This window comes from Xiphophorus couchianus, chromosome 23 (genome assembly GCF_001444195.1).
Source record: "Xiphophorus couchianus chromosome 23, X_couchianus-1.0, whole genome shotgun sequence".
Taxonomy (NCBI): Eukaryota; Metazoa; Chordata; class Actinopteri; order Cyprinodontiformes; family Poeciliidae; genus Xiphophorus; species Xiphophorus couchianus.
In genome coordinates this window covers 17,635,091-17,654,056 of record NC_040250.1, presented here as the reverse complement: position 1 = coordinate 17,654,056, position 18,966 = coordinate 17,635,091, and the positions used below count along the sequence as shown (strand labels likewise).

Genomic DNA, 18,966 nt, shown 5'->3' with positions numbered 1-18,966 from the left:
CATCCTCTGCCTCAACATGACTGTGTGGTATGGTAGCTGCACAGCACTGGAGAGGAAACAACTGACACGGGTGGTGAGAACAGCACAAGGCATTGTGGGATGCCCCCTCCCAGACCTGGACTCCATTTACACAGACCGGGTCAAGAAGAGAGCTGGATCCATAGCCATGGATTCCAGCCACCCGGGCCACAGACTGTTTGTGCCGCTGCCATCAGGCAAGCGGTACAGGAATATACGGACTACAACAAATAGACTGAGAAACAGTTTCTTCCCCACAGCCGTCAGAGCCATTACTCCCTGCCGCCCCCCCCCTCCCACACATATCATAACCTCGCAGTCACACATACATATCCCCCACCCCCACACAGCCACACTGTTCTGCACTTTGCACTGTCACATTATCTGTACTTTGCCATAATTGGACCTGCTGCTACTTCTTTGGTGTGGTTGAGTGCCTTTAGTTAATTTAGTTGTATATATTGTTATTATTATTGTGTGTTTGCTTATTTATACTGTATATATTTGACCTTTTGCACGGGAGCTGCAATGGAAATTTCGTTGAATTCTGTTCAATGACAATAAATGCTATCTATCTATCTATCTAAAAGAAACAAAATATAGATTCAGTGGGGTTAACTAGAAATGCACACATTTTAAGATTTTTATTTGTAAAATATTTCCAAAGCCATGTCTTTTTCATTCCACTTAAAAACTAGGCACAAAATTGTGTTGTTTTGTCGAATAAAACCCAACAAAAGGTTTTGGAAATTTAGGTTTCTCACCTGTGGAATCATGAACAAGTTCATTGGGTTTGAGGCCTGATATTTGAGCATCTACTAAAATGCTTAAAAGACTAAAAATGCAACTTAAATGTGTATAATGAATGAAGGTGTAATGCATCCATTGACAAAATGCGCCTTGGAGGAAACAAAATGAGAATGAAAACAGGCAAGACGAGGACAACAGATATAGAATTTATTCCCAATATCCATTGCAAAGAATAGGAGGTGACACAGCTTGAAACAGATAATACAGAATTTATTTTTCAACCAGAAGTAGGAAAATACATAGATAGGTGTAAAGGAAACAAGCAGAACCTGTAGTCAAAAGAAGAAAAAAAAAGTATAATAAAAGAATAAAACTAGTCCAAAGAGAATAAAAAGGACGGCTAAAGGATACAACAGAGAGCATTGTTTACCATTCAGTTGCAGGTTTAAACAGTATGTGTTGATTTGAAAACAGCTGCCTTGATTTCTCATCTGGGTTAATGGACATTCTACAACATTGTGCAAGTGTTCATCTTTTTTTTTTTCCTTTTTTGCTGGTATTTTATGAATGGTAAACAATAGTTGGTCCAGTGCATAAACACAGTGACACAGATCAATATATGTACTCAGCTGACTACAGATAGACAATCCTGATCATTGAACAACTACCACTAAAATTGGCAAGGAGATGAGCAAATATACAAAATGGGTGATAAAAGAGAGAGGAAGAGTGGGGGCAGGGGGGCAAAAGGGTTCAGGTAGGCAAATTTAAGATGCGCAAAACAGTTTTGAAGGATTAAACAGCTACATTTTAAAGATTAAAACAAAATGGCTGAATGTGAAAGTTTCCAGTTATTATTGCCAAGTTTAGCTGATGGAAGGACAAATTAAATGGGATCAGAGAGAAAACGACTTTGCTTTTCTTACAGCCCTAATTTGCATGAAGATGGAGGTTTCTTTGTTTTTTTTTTAAATAAGAGAAATAAAAAGGGTTGATTGGTTTAAGAGTTTCCGCTACAACACAACTGTAGTACAAGCAGCTTTGGTTTGCACTGTTACAAAAAGATGCAGCCAGCAGACAAAATAACACAAAAACACTAAGCTAAATAAGCCTGAACAAATAAAAAGCTTGCAATGTGATGACCCACTAATGACAAATCCAGCTCTAATTTGACAGATCTTTAGAGGAAACAAGAGAAGTAACAAAGAAATAGATTTGTGAATCAATACTATCACTAGCTAGTTTAACAGACTGAACCACTGTAAAGCACAAGATCAGAATGAGGTGGGACTAGAAGTACGGGGGGAAAAAATAATCACATGACCGGTCTAGCGGCATATCATTAGCATTTGCCGTACAAACACGTTTTTTATTCTTTTGTATTTTTTTTTTTAACACCCGTCAAAAAGTATTTGCTAATACTGAACTGCAGCAACTAGTAAGACAGCTCTGCTGCCCTAACCTATGGACACCGGCACTCTCCAGCTAGTGCAGAGACTGCCAAAGTAAAGCTGAAAAGCTAAAAAAAAAAAAAAAAAACATCCGTGTGTCGGGTTTTAACTGATAGTTGCTTCCTTCTTGCGACGCATCTTCGGAAACCTTCGACCTCTCCAATCAACCCATCGAGTCAACGTGTCGTGATTTTGACAGAGGATTTGGTTTGTGGTGGAAGGGATAAGAAAAGTCAAAGAAGGGTAAAAACAATGCAGCAGATCATCATTGTCATTGTATAAATCATGATTTACACAAACACCAAAAATTATGTCTTTTTAGAAAGAAAATAAGAAGTACATCTTTTATTCACACTTTTACAAAAAAAAAAAAAAGGACAAACAAAATAAAGAAGCTACCCTTTAAATCTACTACAATACTAATGCCATTCAGGAAAGAAAAATCAATTTGGGCACATTGATTTTCACCAAAGGAAAGGGAAAAAAACGGGAGGAACAAGAGACAGGGACAAAGTTGACACTTCCCATTTTCTTGCTTATTCGACATAAAAAAGTTCTTGTTGAAGTATAATAAGAGCTGCATTTGAATCGTTTAAGTGCATTTCAAATAATCTCACATTTAACCGATTTCAACTTGTTTTTGAGATGGAACAAATCTGATTAACAGAAACTTGACAGGCTGGCCGTTTTGACAAACAGCAGGAATAAAAAGAACAATGGGCTCTTCCACCCTTTTCAATGCAAAGGAAAGAGGCAGGGGTGGTCCACAAATGGCACTATAGCTGCAATGACAATTGTAGAAAATCTATACAAAAAAAGTGGGGCAAGGGATATTAAAAAAAATTGAGAAGAGTAGCAGAAAAAGTCTGAGGTTGGATGGTTTATGGTGGTGGTGATGGATAAAAGCTCAGGGCTATTTGTGGCCAGGAAGGGAGATAGGAGGGATCAGGTAATCTGGGGGCAAAAAAAAAAAAACAATCTGAGTGAATTTATAAAGACGACCCCGCTCATGTTCCGTACAGTGGAGGAGAGGAGGGTGGGTGGAGAAAGCATACCTGATTACTAGAGAGCTCAATGAATAGGAAGGATATACACATCATCATTACATTGTCACATCTCATAAAAAAAATGAAATAAACATTAACAAAAAAAAAAAAAAAAAGGACATAAAATCTTCACAAATGTCTCAACAGTATTTAAAAATAAAAGGAGAGGAGGCTGCTCGAGCGTTCGTCGCATGTAAATAGTGCAAGACAACATCAACTGCTACAGTGAGTATGGGGCATACGCGCGGGACTTCTCTGTGTTGTGTCGTTTACACTTCGCTTTGGAGCCAGATGAACAGATGCGAATTGGTGCTGCGTGTCATTTCGTCCAAACCGTCGGCAGCAGCCTGGATCGTTGGCTTTGTTAATAGGCAGAAAGCAACAGGTAAAAAAAAAAAAAATTTGACTCTGTCTATTTACATCAAAGCAAATCAGCCAAAACAATACTGATGCGTTACAGTTAATCTCTTGGGAGTGCAAAGAAGTGAGAGCAAACGCGGCGAGCAGCCTCCTCTTACGTCTTTTGTACAAGCTGGTAATATTAATTCATCTCAACATTAACTGGATAAAAATTTAGCCATAGTTTACAATACAATCTTCTTTTTTTTCTTAATCTGACCATAATTTACTCTTCGTACAAAAAAATGCCAGAAAACAGGTCTTTTTGTGGTTCATATACAATCATGTAAAGACTGAGTCTAGGTTTCTATTCTGTACAAACACTCGTGAAAAATCACTGCTTCTATGTGTGAACGTATGGCTGGGGGTGGGGGGAGGAGTCACTACTGGCCTTGGAGACAGTGCTACACATCTGCCTGAAAATTACCTGTGTGTGTGTGTGTGTGTGTGTGTGTGTGTGTGTGTGTGTGTGTGTATGTATGTTCGATCTTGCATGAGTGAAGTTGGAGGTCATCTCCTGATAGAGAGAGGAATGCTGGTTTTACTCTTCAGCCATTTTTCGCTCTCTGGGAAAACGCAAATGACGTCAATGAAAAGGTTTGTGAAAGCCCCCCTACCTCCTGTCGCTTAACCGGTTGACCTAGCTCCCTCGCTCCTTGCTCTAAAAAAGGTGATTCTTGGGCCACATGAGCTTCTAAGCACATGACTAGCATAACAACTATACAAGCAGGGGTGAAACTGTTTGCAAACAGGATGGTAGCTGCTCTCAGTTTCTCACTTTTTCTCCAAACTGCCGATGTCACATAATTCCGCTTCTTATGCACCAGGACCAGGGGTCAGAGGTGTGGACTATCTTGTAGCACCGCAGGAGGCCGTGACCACACAAAAAGGCCTGAGCACCACAGAATGACAGCAGGAAAGATCCCCTCGGATCAGCTGCGGCGCATCCGCTTGCTGGGATGCTTAGCTAGTCATGAAAAGTTGCTTCTACCCGAAGCCCAAATGTGCATATCTTGGAGAGACCGAGAATCTACGCCGGCTGCCCAGAGTACAGATGGATAGCGAGCACGAGCCAAACATGGAGGGACTGAGACAGACATGTCTGCTGTCTTTGCTGGTTTTAGATTTATACAGGGACAGACAGACAGCTCTGCAGCTTCTCAGCTAAATGTCACCCACCCAGCCGCTTTTAAGCTTCCCCATTAAAACCACACAGAGCCTCATGTGATGAATCTGAATGAGCTACCATCCCCTCTAGCCTGAAAGACAGAAAAATAAAAAGTATGCAGGGGTGGGGGTTTGTGAACCAGATGAGAAGAGGGAGTCCAAAACACGTGATACATAAACAGGACTGAACCAAGCAGTTAAAAAAGGACATAAAAAGAAAAAGAAAAAAATCAGAAAGAATAAAAGAAAAATATAGAATATCTATAACATTTTATACGAAATCCCTGTCAGCCAGACCTCACTGTACGAATATTTTACAGGTTGCGTTGTTTTTCGGTCTTCCTCCTCCAGAGGTGGCGGAGGTAAGAGCTGGTAGAGGGGGAAGCTGTGGTCGCAGCTCCCCCTGGTGGCATGGCAGGGTCTCACTACCTGCGTGCAGGCAAGTGCAGCCCATTGACCTGGGAGGGCACATTGGGCAGGAGCAACTCCAGCTGAGCATAGAGGGAGAAGTGGTCAGAGGGGATGTGGGGGTGTGGGCAGCCGCTGACATTGTTCTCTACGAGCCAGTGAGGGTCCAGGGGGCCCAAGATGCCCAACACGTTCAGATGAGGCTTGGAGTAGAAAATATAGTCGATGACACCCTATGAGACAGAAGGATTATGGTGAGCAAATAAAACGCTTTGGGCTGCTCCAGAGTTATATAAATAAACTCACCGCTGGAATTAACATCAATTTGTTTTACTTTTTGTGAGGAATTTCAACCATTTTTTTCCATTTAAAGTGGAGCGCAACTCTAATGAATTTTAAAAACCAGAATGTAGACCCTTCTCTAACCCAAACAGGTTTAAAATTACACATACAGCCTGAAATACAGACAAAAATTGTCATTTCTCAGCAAGATACAAACAAACGCTTTTTGTAGCCACCATCATATTTGTTGCAGCATATTTAATGACTCCTAATGGCAAAAATGGTACCCGATTCTTGGTTTTAAAGAAAAAGGTAAAAGATTAAAGACAAGGGTAAAAAAAGGACAAATTTGTGTTTTATTTATCTAATTACCTTAAAGTCGAAGGTGTAATTGGTGTAAGGCATTAGGCCGTTCTCATAGGCGCTCTTGAGCTTGAAGCCGTGGGTGATCCTGCCATTAGAAGTGCTGTTCTTGCCGTTGCAGTTGAATTTGGTCAGGCTGTCGCTATAGCGAAGCTCCTTGAAATCCTTGTGGGTGCAGTCCACTCCGCCTGTACTCAGGTACTCGACTACACCTGAGGAAAAAACATGACACATAAACTGACACATTTCCCACTGTGCTAGTCTGTTATTTAAATAAAAAATAATAATTTCCATGATAATTTCTTGAATTTTCAATGATCAGGAACTTTTTCTTTTAAATCCAGGATTTTGGGCCGTAAAGTTCAAAGTCCTGGTTTGTTGTTCGTTTGTTTGTGTTTCCAATGACATACAAACTTATATGTTCACGTAAATTATCTCTACTGACTCCTCGGCTCGTCCCTCCTTAAACTACTGCTGCTGTCGTTTCCTGACCTTAGACCTGTACATGTCCTGGATGGAGGGAAAATCAGCCCTGATGATCCACTTTGCTTGTTCTTTTCATCTTGAAAAGAGGAGGTTCCCTATAAGCAGTTTGAGTTGGCTATATTTCGTTTATCTGCATTTCTAATTTCTAACCTAATCTGTCTTAGTCCTGGTTTATGCAGTGTAAATAGAGCAAATGTCCCCAGAAGCCAACTTTATTTTGAAAAGCTTACCACAGTTAAAAGAAAACACAGCTTACCTCTTCCAGAAATACAATACCAAATATATATTCCTTACAAGTTGAGTATCAATTGTTTTGTTTAAAACAGAAAACAATAATGGATTGAATGGAATTATACTAATATAATAATTATATTATATATAATGGAAGTTTTTAAGTCCAGAAAATGTTTCCTTTTAGTTATTCTGCTTCGTCTAACCAGACCTCTAGACTGACTTCTTGCACTGGGGCCTTTTTTTCTTAGGAGCACCAGAAGAAACGGTAGATGCACCCAAATCTTCAACTGCATCAAATTTAACTTCAAAGTTTTATATATATATTTTTTTGTTATTACTGTCCATAAAGGTAATATTGATTCATAAATGATCTAGTTAGTTATCTAGTAAACATAAAGATATGTTTTTGAATCAGAATTGCACAAGACTGGATATCATCAAGATAACATAAATTAAAATTTAAAGGAAGAAACAGAAGAAAATCTAAATGAGTCCAAATGTTTCAACACTCCTGAAAAGCTCATGGACATATCAAACGGAACATCTTGCTACCGTCAAGCCATTTTTAGGTGAAAGAATTATGTCAGACTTAGTAAACTTGGTAAAGAGAAGTTCTTCTGCAATATTGTGGGCAACGTTAAACTTTATTATCATTCCTCCCTGCTGGTCTGCTGCTGCCTGCAGCTTAAAGGGGAAAACATGGGGAGGGCGATGCATGTAATACGTTTTATAGATGCTTTGTGCTTTTTCAGCATTTTAATCCAAAACTGTGTTTATGACTGGTTCATTAACATACAATTTGATAAATTGTGAATGCAGACGTGGGGTTAAGTGCATTCACTCATGGGTGGCACTCACACCCTTGAGAAGGTGCAAGCGCCAGAACACATTTTTAGTGAGCGAGCGTAAAAATTTATAAGCAAGCACCACAAATTATTGCTTGTTGAAATATATACATCAATCTCACTGCGCGCTCTGAAGGGTGGCACAAATACAAAGCCATAATTAGCAGCTACCAGAAAGAAAAGGCAGTTTTTGAATGAAAGCTGTGGGATCTTACGCCGATCAATTAAAACACCCACATCCCCATAATTATAATGGTCATATAAAACTGTTGCTCTCGCCTACTTACCAGAGTCAGGTAAGGAGTTGAGGTCAGCACACAGCACCAGTGGAATGGCATTGGTCTCACCAGAGGTGGACAGCTTGAAGCTGCGTGTTGCCTTGTCCACGATATTCTTCACCTCTGACAGGAACATCATGGTCTGGACCAACTTGACATCCGAGTACTCGGGATCCCAGTGCATGTGGGCGTTTGCCACCAGCAGGAGCTGCTTGTCCAGGCCGTGGAGTGACTTACCAGCTAAAAAGATCAATCATGAGCATATTTACAACATGTTCTTATAACAGAAAATACATTTTTATGCATCATAGGCCTCTTTAAACTACAATAGTTTGAGTTATAGACAAAAGCCACATAAGCATCAATAGTAAAAAGCAAATCTAAGACATAGGAGGTCAAAATAGGCAAGAATTCAAATAATAAAGATGAGGGGGAAAAAAACAAAACTACTCACAAGACATTTCCATCATCTCTTTGCGGACTTCAAGCAATACAGCTACTCCGATGTTGTCCTTGGTCATCACCCTGTTCAGCATCGCCTCTGAGCCCTCGGAGTTAGCCATGGCCAGCTGGTTGAACTCCACTGTATGCTTCTGCACAGCGCTGAATCTAGAGTGAAAGGAAGAAATAAAAATATTTTGAAGGCAATTGGAAGAATAAATGTCTTTAAAACCAAGTACATCTCTTACGGTATGTTGTAAAAGGATGCAATTCAGGTCATTGACAAAGAAAAAATATGAAAATTTCTACTTTGCTTTAAATGGGAGCTCAAAATGATTCATAAGGGCTTTTTTCTCCAAATACTTTTGAACATGTTTTGAAAGGAGAAAAGCCTTTGGTTGGCTCTCAATGGATTAATTACTTCTTAACGTACAAGATTTTTAAAATGTGTCAAGTATCAAAATAAGATATAAATAGAGGTCTGTGTGCTCTTCAAGCTCAGGTATTGGCAGCAGCAGAGTAGAAAAAGACACAGAAACGACTGCTGATGAGCCAGAAAAAATAAATAAATTTAATGATGCTTTTCTTTTTAAAGCTGTTGAATGCTAACACGTTTGTTTAACACCAGAGTTGGGTAGAGAGCCTAAAAATTGTACTGAGGTATGAGTGGCACAGCTGTTTGAAACTTTTTACTCAAGTAAAAGTAAATAGTTTCAATTCAAGAAATTACTCAAGAGGAAAAAAGTATTTGGTATAAGTGCTGCTTAAATTCTGAATAACTGATAAGAACCTCTGACTTAACATTTAAAAATGTCAGACAGACAAACAGCATAAAATTAACGCGCAAACTTTGATATTTTGAAGACAAATTAAATTTTTTTTATACAATTTTGAAGTACTGTGTAGTAAAACTACTCTTACAATTATTTTCTTCCCAAAACTTGCTCAAGTGAATGTAAAGTAATGTAACTGCTCACCTCTGCTGCCCATATGTATGCAGTTAATATGTCGACTTTATGCAGAAGCTCAAATTATTTTTACTTCATCTTGCTTACAAAATTACATTTAATAATTGTGAACTCACTGTGAATGCCTAAATTAATTAACTTTTAACAAGACAAATGCCTAGCGACGCTCCTGCAGGCGCCGTTACTACGCGGTGAGTCTGTCCACTAAACCAGGCTGTTCCAAAGCGGGATGAGCAGGAATCACAAAAATGATCTCTATAAACGATTTCTATAAACATGGCTTAAATTAAAGCTGAGAAAATTGCTGATGTTTGTAAGTATTCTCCCTTGACATAAATCATAAACGGTTTGGTTTCTATCAAGATACGAGAGGACTAAGCAAATTCCTCCATCCTATTTGATGATTATGTTCAAACAATCATTTATTAAAGGTTTAAAAATTACAGCAGCTGCAGAGCGTCACAGCAATGGGACAATAAGCTGCTAAAAAGTTGTAAAACAACTTCAAACCATTTATATTCTGCTTTTCCTTGCTTAGTGTCGGCACGCAAACCCATTGATATGACAACCGCCACAACATCTTTGTTAACCCGCAGAGCAGAGAGTAATATTTTGACTGTTGCTAACTTCCTGCTTTTGAAACTGTCTCAACGTAGTCAGGTTGCATTCAGACAGGTTTTCTATGGTTTTAGGGTCCACTTCAACAGGACCGAGACCTAGGTTTTTAGGTGGATCAGAGTTCGGTTTTTAAGTCCCTTTTGGAATTCAAATTTGCATTCAGACCTCCCCAAAAACTTGGACTTTCTAGACAAACGGATTAGAGTCTGATTCAGGACTCTAATCCTGGGTTGGTCTGAATACACCCTTAATGTTTAACACAAATATTTTCTCCTCTGTAGTTGTGTTGTGACTGTTAATTTCTTCTTTGGTTTAATCATATTTACATTTGGAAGTTTTATGTTGTTTTATTTATTAGCACAAATATAATGAGCTTAATTAGACTTATACTTGTTTTCCCAGATACGGCACCGCAAGTGTATGTAATTCATAACTTGAAAACCTGTTGACATTTCATTCCAAATGGTGTCAGAATGCCAAGACTAAAGGTATAAAAAAAATCATTCAAGTTGAAAAGAAAAATGCAGATTTTTTTTTTCCTTCTCAAAAAGAAAGAAATCTATTGTTCCATAGATTTCTTTAAATATTCTGACAGCCCAAGTTCTGGGCTGAAAAAAGATTGAAGACTTTTTTTCAATCTATATTTCCAGCACCTTACAGGAATAATGTTGGCATTACTTACTTTTCTGTTTTGAAGAAGATTGCACATCCGTCCACATGTTTACGATCCGACTCGGACATCGTTCTAGCTCGTGACTTTGGACTGAAGAGCCCGTCGTATCCCTGCTCTTTCAACTCTGGCAAGAAGAAATTGAAGTACTGCTCCGTTTCCACTTCCTGCAAATTAACAAGATAAAACAAATTGCTAATAGGATGGTGCACATTTCTGAAACACCAAACAAATCCATCTGTTTATTAAATGTTAACTGCAGCATGTTTTACTGAGATATTACTATATATTGAAACATGTTAAAAAATTATTCAACAACTGTCAACAAATGTGAACAATATTTTTGTAGTGAACTAACATTATTTAAGGAAGAAAATTATCTAGCTCTTGCAAAGTGTTACGATGGCAATGGAGCAGAGACACCAATATCTGGGGAAAAATAATTAACAATTTAACATTTAACAATTCTTCAGATTTACTTTGGGACAACAATGTTTTAATTTTACAATATTGTTTTGCTATTTGGAAACAAAAAAAATACTGTATTGTGTTGTACAAACTGTGTATATGCTTCATTGCATAAATGTGAATAACTTTGTAACCCCTTTGTCTATTTAGTGTATTCCAAGTTTGAGCTCCTATATAAAGAAACGGCTAGGCGATTTCTCCCTCTCTTTGTGGTAAATAATTATAATCTCAAATAGATCTCATGTAAGTTTAAACACCTGATTGTGTGTGTTTTATAGTTCTTAGAAAAAGGAACCACAACCTGGGCAACATGACTATGTTAGTTTGTAGATTATTACAATGCGTCCATAATCTGCTGCAGCAGAAACATCACAGGATTGTCTGGAGGTCAAATTCTATTCATTGTAGTTCTAAGCTCTCGCTCTGACCTCAGTTTGATTTCTCCTTTTTCCTTCAGCTTCATGAAATAACTTGTGATACGGGGAAGAATTTGTTACTTATCTTCATAATTACGCTGTAATTACGCTGAAGACAAAATCCTACTAACTAACTAAGATTTAGTTAGTATCAACATAAAATGAAATGCATAAAAACCATATTTAGTAATGACACCAGTAAAAGCTTCTGATTTTTTGATTGCCCATTAAACACATTGTCTCAAACGGAAGCAGAAGACGTTGCTTAAACTAAGGTGGGGAAATTTCACCACCCAAAGAGCATGAACTGTTAAATCTCACTAAACTACACAAAGAAAACGTCAAAAGTGTTTTTTCTTTTATTCTCACTGCAGGGAGAAGAAACAGCAGTCAACGTTAGCTAAAAGGTAGCTGTAGTGTTTAGTAGAGTTGTGCAAAAACACTGATATATAACAACCCTGACTTTGTTGAAGATGATGTGAAAGACTAATGAGGTCACAGAAGATCATTACACTATGATCCAGCTGCTAATGACGTTTCTAAAAGTTACTGATTTGATAGATTTAGCTCACAGACCCTTTTTGTTCATTTCCTGGTAGATGAATGTACAAAGTAATAGGTGCTGTGTGTTTATTTCAGAAATTGTACCTACCTATATTTATGAAATATAACAGATTTTTCTGTGATCGTATACATTAAACCTTAAAAATGAACAGGGTGTAAATTTTTTTCCCATCTTTTACAAGTTCTGTAGCAACAATTCATCTGCCCAGGTCACTGATATGCTCTACTGCCTAAGGCGGTGGTTGGGTGGAGTCCATCCCAGCAGACACAAAGAACAAGAGGAACGGTGCATAAAGGTCCATTACATGAGTCCCACAGAAGTTTATATACTTTTCACAAACTTGAATAGATATTTACAATAAGCAAATATTTGCTTATTTACATTACATTTGCATGTAATAATGTTACATGCAAATGTCTGGACCAGGAAACCAGCTAAAATCTGCACAGAAAGGTCAGAGCCAACCAGCAAACCTGAATGCAGCTTTTTCAAACTCAGAGAACAATATTAAACCCCAGTTGGCATTGGCAGATGGAAACAGAAAACTACACGCAGCATTTACATATCCTAATCAAGTGGCTGCTTATGGAACGTAATTAAGCTATAATTACAATAATTCAAAACCGTCTGGGTACAGAAGAATATGGCTCTTTATAAACCCCAAAGAATCTGAGAAATTTACAGGAGCAGGAACCGTCACCTAACAGAGTGGTGAGGAGTAAAAATCTTTATCCCATGAAAAAAGCCAAAATGTCATCAGAAATCACACAAAGAAAAGTTTTAGTAAAGTGTCTCAAACTGAATGCCAACTTAAATTTTTATGCTGATATTATGTGAAGGCTCATCACTTAACACAATTATTAAACATTGAAATTGCACAATATCATTCAAGTTTACTTTGAAAAACGTTCAATAGTTTTTAGTTAAAAACCTTCACAGTTTTGTAATCAATAAAAATAAAACTCAAACTTTATTCAAACTAATATGATCCACAACAAAAATATGTACTTTCAAACAAAGAAGTTTCAACCAGTGGGTAAAAAGGCATATACTGCCATAGCTACCTTTACTTACAATAAGTAAAATGTTTACTTTCTTTAGATTTCTTAACTTCATTAGAACTCATTACCAACAACAAAGTCACTGTATGAATATCACACTGGAAGACTGGACTGGGCTGGAAATTAGTGGGACACATAAGTGACACTTTAATACTAACGTCAAGCTAGTGCCTGAATGGATCGTCTCTGCTGTCAAAACTGCCTCAACCCTTCATGCCATAAATTCAACGCGTCAGAAATATTCCTCGCATATTTTGATCCGTACCAACATGACAGAATTACAGATCCTGCAGATTTGTTGGCTGAATATTCATAAAACTAATTTCCCATTCCACAACTTAATTTACCGCTCAACATACATAAATTAAACAAAGAACCGCTTGCATTTACAGGAAAAGCTTATTTTTAAGCAGATTGTTTGAACATTAAAACAAAGAAAAGGGTTTTGGGTACATTCATTTTTCGAGTTATTCCAGTCAGGTATTAACCATCAAGCAACACAGCTTTCTAAATAACTGGGTGAAAATCTTTTCTCTCATTCTAACAACAATGATTGATCTATTCATTCCCTACTGTCTAGTTCCATTAAATCCAGAGGGTTATTGTAAAAATATATTTTACAATAGCGAGGTACACTATCTGACTTGTATGTGATGTTTTGCTAAGGGTTTTATTTTGAGCAGCAACTCTTGCATAAGGCACCACATCATGTTAGTGTAATCATATGATGTAGGGGCAAAATTGTATCTTTTCACAAAAAGATGCTTTTAAAACCTTTTTGGTATTAATTTAATGAACAAAACAAACAACTTTCTGAACTTTAAGTATCCTTTATTTTTTCTTACCTGCAAACTGATGATGTCTGCGTTGCAGCCTAGGATTTCCTGCATGATAGATTTCTTCCTGTACTCCCAGTTCAGAGCCCAGGAGGGGCAGTAGCCGTACAGCTGTCGTGTGGCATACTTATCGCACAGCACATTGTAACACATAACTGAGAACAGTGCTATGAAAGGGAAACAGAAACCAAAAGAAATGCACTTAGTTGAACAGAAATGAGTCAAGTCCTCATATGTTGCTGATTTATACAGAAAATAAGAAACCCTCTGTAGCTTTAAATTCTGCCATAAAACAGAGTTGCTCAATTTAGCCAGAAAATGTTAAATATTAGTATGATAATGTCTTACTATAAGGAAATTGAAAAATTGACTTTGTTATTTTGTTTGTTTAAAATGAAATATACAAGTAAAACTCTTAACATTCACTTTGACATTTATATATCAGCCTTATTTTTGTGATACATTTTCAACAGCAACAAACTATCAAGGTTTGTTGCTGTTGAAAATAACCTGATTTTGCGTCAACATGTATAAAATGTAAGAAAGGGGAAAAAACAAAAACAGTAATAAAATGAAACAAAGGAATAAAAACCATTTCTAACATTTGTTTAAAGTTACGGTGTGTGTACATCAGCCTTACTTGCTGGACGTGTTCGGTCTGGTTCCTGGAGCGAGATCCATGACCTGGCTGGTGGCTGTTCTGTTGGTACTGTGGAAAAGAAGAAAAACAGGTCAATATAAAAAAGTTGAAGTGTTTAAATTTTGCTTTTGAATGCATAAATTTGACATATTTTTAATGCACATATCACAGAAGAAAACCAAAAACACACTCCTGGCTCCAGTCTCAGGTTAGCAGAGGATGCTAAGTACTCACTGCGCTTAATAGCCCCTGCCAGATTGTCTAACAAGTAGCTGAGCAGTCTCCGTGTGCCATCAGGTTCCTGATAGAGGCTCATAATTTCTTGTGCAAGTGGGTTTCCTGGAAAGGAAGAGATAATCAGCCTGTATCAAGTACCAAAAAAAACACAACAGGATTTAACGCCTTAAAAAAAAAATAAAAAACTTGTGCAAGCCACTTACCTTTTAACCCCAGTGTCTGTAACTGAAAAAGTTTTCCCAATTCAAACGGGAGAACTCGCAACTGGTTGTTATTTAAAAGCAATTCCCTGCAGAGGACAAATAAGATATGTATATATAAAAAAAATAAACATATTATCTTGGAAACAGTTTACCACACTCCCTGTGTTAAGATTTGGACCAAAACCTTCATACTTCTCAGCATTTATGTAATTAAATAATAAACAGAGTCCAAATGCACAGGCAACTTGTGGTGGCTGCCCTCTTTATCTCTGCACTAATTGCATTATGTAACCTGGCATCACTGACCTGAGAGACACCATGTTGCCGAGCTCTGCCGGCAGGCTCCTGATCTTGTTGGATGAGAGATCCAGGTACACCAGGTTGTGTAGTTTGGCAATGTCTGGCGGGATGCGTGACAGAGAGTTGTCACTGAGGTGCAGGGCAGTGAGGTGGGTGAGAGACCACAGGGCGGTGCTGAGACTCCTTACTCGGCCTGAAGAGAAAACAAAAAGCAAAGACAAAAATGTAAATGCATTTACTGTGTCTTAAATCTTGTTTGGACACAATTATATAAAAGAAAAAAAAAGGAAGAACTTAAACAACTTTATAATTTAAGATTACTATAATAAAAATAATGAAAAAAAAACACTATAAAAATTCTAAGACACTCCACAAAACAAGCAGATCCAAGTTGTGTCTTAGATTAAATTATAAATAACCCACTTCTCATTGTCCTCTTCTGACCTACCAATCAACCTACAAATTGATGTTGGATATTGGCAGATGTGACTCAATCATTATAGAGCACCTAAAAAAATTAAGCAATTATGTTTTTTGCAATGAGGCCATACTTCCACAGTAAATAAGTAATGTTTGCTAAAACAAGCATCTGGACATTTATAACACTAAGATTTTAGTTGAGATCTTTGGGAACACTGTAATGGTCCATGGTGGTATTATCTGCACAAGCAGGTTTTGCAGGTTAAACCTAAAGGCCAGATGCTGGACTTTGAAACATCAAATCAGAAGGATAATACAACATTTGGAGAAATGTTTTTGCTCCCCGGTCTTTAAAAACAGACACATATGCAGTAAAGCTAACTTTTCTGTTTACACACAAACTCAGATTCACACAGAAAAATTGGTTATGAAACACGTTTTTGTAGCGTAACTACCATTATAAATATTTACCATGACAACCCACCTCCCCCAAAATAATAATAAAAAAATCTCCTGAGCAATCTCTTGGTAAGAGTTTTCATCAATATGGAGTTTTGTGTCAGATAAACAACTAGAGCAGATGGCACTCAATACCTCTACAAAAGACCCACAGGCAGACGTTGAAATTTAAATATTTTTCTTATTCTCATAATATGCCACATAATCATTTTTACGACAATAATGCAGCATATGGGAAAGCAAAGACCATCAATCATATAACCAGCAAACAGCCCAGATCTCATTCTCCTTTAGGACTTTTGGTGAAAATCGAAGGTAAAGGGGATTACAAAACTCCATCTGAGAATGCTGGAACATGACTGATGAAAAATCATTTCATCAGTGAATTTCAAGCGTTTATGGTTCAGAACTTGACTTTTTCCCCTAAAGATCAAATGATCACGTTATTTACCTTCTTGATTTAAAAAAATTCTATACTTTTTTTCCAAACTATTAAAAGAGTTTTGTGTTGCATTTATTTTTACAACAATAAATTAAAACTCACTGAACAGCCTCCAGCAGCAACAATTCTGTATTATTTTCATAATGTAAAATAAGCAATAAAATCATAACATTTTATGTTGACATATTAATGGAAAACATTTTAGTATGACAAAGATTTTATACATGTTTTATTGATTACAAAACATGTATAAATAACATCAGTGAGTACATAGCTGGCTTTTGCCCTCTAATGCATTCATCGAGGATTATGGTACCAACTGTGACTTCTACTGAAAAACGTTTTATTGGCTAATTTGGTGTGAAGTTTTGAGATTTCCTGATGATAACAGGAACAAATTCTGTATTTCGCTCATGATTTTTTTTTAAGTTTCGGTTTGGCAAAATTGTGTTCAAATTTACGTAAATGGAAAGGAATGTATTAAAGCAACTTCTGTGTGTGCCAGGTAATGTTTTCAGTTACCTTAATAAGAAAAAATAAAACTGATTTGAGATATTAGTTCATTAATTTGATGGTATTGGACAGATGTTCAATACCATCCATAAATTGACATAATTTAGACAATGTTAGGATCAATTAAACTGTTTACATTGAATACACACTGAATAGCTTTTTGTATATTGCAGAATATTCTGTTGCTTTTGATCAAAAGAAGAAAATATTGTGCAGTAACAAATATGAATTTTATGTTGAAGAATGGGGCTATTACATGTCAGCTCACCTTAGATCCTCTAAAGTAAATGGGACATAAACAATCACATTTTTACTTTTCATATTGTGTGGCTATCAAAATGTTTCATCACACATTCCTGGAATTATGTTGTGTATTTAAAACTTCTTAGTCATAATCCTTTGTTTTGACATAAGTGTTGAAAATACAGCTAAGAAATCAACTGACAAAAAAAATGATTTGCTAATGACAAGAACAATGCATTTAACTGAGAAACAATTAAAACCCTCAGTCTTAAAGGTTGCAGACAGAATAAAGGTTTTCCAGGCGGAAGCATAAAACAATCACAGCAAGACTCTCTGCATTTCCTACAGGAGAAGACACTTACCACTAATTTCCAGCTCAGCCCAGTATGACTTCTTCCCATTTGCTGCCTCCTCGCTAGACATAATTGTGTACATCCGCCTGGGATCCGGCGGGTCATATTTTTCCTTGGGCATTCCTATAACACTACAGAAATCGTGTGTAATAAAGCTGTCAGTGGTAAATATAAAAAGTCCGTCAATATGCAATAAATTGCAAGACATAGCCTATCGTTTTGGCCTGAAACTATAGTTCAGTAACCCCATCTACAGGATGATGTGGCTGTCAATTTTATTATTCAACAAATCTGCAGACAAATGTCAACACTTATTAAAACCGTTCAAAAATGTTGTCAAGATCGTGATCTAGCTGTGCATCAGAAGCAATAATAATAATAAGTAAAACGTGCCACAGATGGCTAGAAAGACTGATTTCTTTGTTGTTACATAAGTTAAAAACGGAACACCTAGAGAATTCATTATAGAATCTTCCCGCCAGATTTAGAAAAACGGCAATTTTACAACAAAACGAGGTTTTGTTCTGGATAAAATAAAAAAGCTCGACAGCTATAAAGCCAAGACAAACAACGCTACTCTCACCGATTGTTCCCCTCGGTGACGCTAACTGATTAGCCTAGCTTAACCTAAATTGGCAGCTATCGGACTACATAACAAAGCCAGATCCCCAACTACCTCGCAGACTAGCAATCTGGTGAAAAGGCCAACTTGAATTAGTATTAAATCTCAGTTACCATAGTCCGAAGCCCTTTCGAAAAACGTCAAAAATAATATGCTGGATAAATTTGAAAATGTAGTGTGCACTTGTTGTTTACATAATGGCAAAGCACTGAATTGCGCATAAACACAAGGCCACGAATACACGCAAAACACCACTTTCGCCGATTTTTCTTTCAAAAACAATAATTGCTAATAAATGAAAGAAGAAGAAAAAAACACCTGCGCTCTTAAAACAGGCCCGAAACGATTAACTTGCAAGCAACTGCGGGCTATTTAGCTTAGCCTGGCTAGCCTACAAGCTAACATCTCAATTATTTGAAGCTGACCGAGTTCCTATTGAAATACTTTGTTACACGAAGGGAGAGCTGTGTACATTAAAGACAAAGATGTTTGACGCGATGAGAAAGAATATCTTTACATGAATACGAATACAACACAGAGGGTTTCATTTTACCTGCAAGAGCATACCAAATCGCGAGGACGACTGCGTGTTCTCTTTTGTTTTCTAGCTACTTCTTCCCCGTTTCCGCTGCTGTATCATGGCGACTGTAAGGATTTTTTTTTCTCTCGCTCGATAACAGCGCTGCATCCTATTGGCTGCCGTCTAGAAGGTCCAACCAGCTGTTGAACCACAATAAATAGAAACCTATGCTTTTAGATTGGTG

The 18,966-nt window shown here is 37.3% G+C and overlaps 1 protein-coding gene across 1 annotated transcript; it reads right to left on the bottom strand.

The window, feature by feature from the left end:
• Positions 1 to 960: 960 nt before the first annotated feature.
• On the bottom strand, positions 961 to 18,863 carry LOC114138922 (CCR4-NOT transcription complex subunit 6). Its single transcript, XM_028008414.1, has 12 exons — positions 18,756 to 18,863; positions 17,590 to 17,711; positions 15,157 to 15,343; positions 14,851 to 14,936; positions 14,645 to 14,749; positions 14,411 to 14,479; positions 13,780 to 13,937; positions 10,437 to 10,591; positions 8,182 to 8,336; positions 7,737 to 7,967; positions 5,894 to 6,096; positions 961 to 5,472 (listed from the first exon to the last, which is right to left on the bottom strand). Exons 2-12 carry the CDS (start codon positions 17,699 to 17,701, stop codon positions 5,257 to 5,259), a joined length of 1,677 nt encoding a protein of 558 aa, XP_027864215.1. The 5' UTR covers positions 17,702 to 17,711; positions 18,756 to 18,863; the 3' UTR covers positions 961 to 5,256.
• Between the last annotated feature and the right edge of the window lie 103 nt (positions 18,864 to 18,966).

Bases quoted from the DNA above. Each gene is read 5' to 3' on its own strand.
- LOC114138922 (XM_028008414.1), bottom strand. From the start codon at position 17,701: ATGCCCAAGGAAAAATATGACCCGCCGGATCCCAGGCGGATGTACACA. The intron at 14,750-14,850 runs GTAAGTGGCTTG...CTTCCTTTCCAG, and splicing joins ACAGACACTGGGGTTAAAAG to GAAACCCACTTGCACAAGAA. The intron at 14,480-14,644 runs GTGAGTACTTAG...TCTTTTCCACAG, and splicing joins GGCAGGGGCTATTAAGCGCA to TACCAACAGAACAGCCACCA.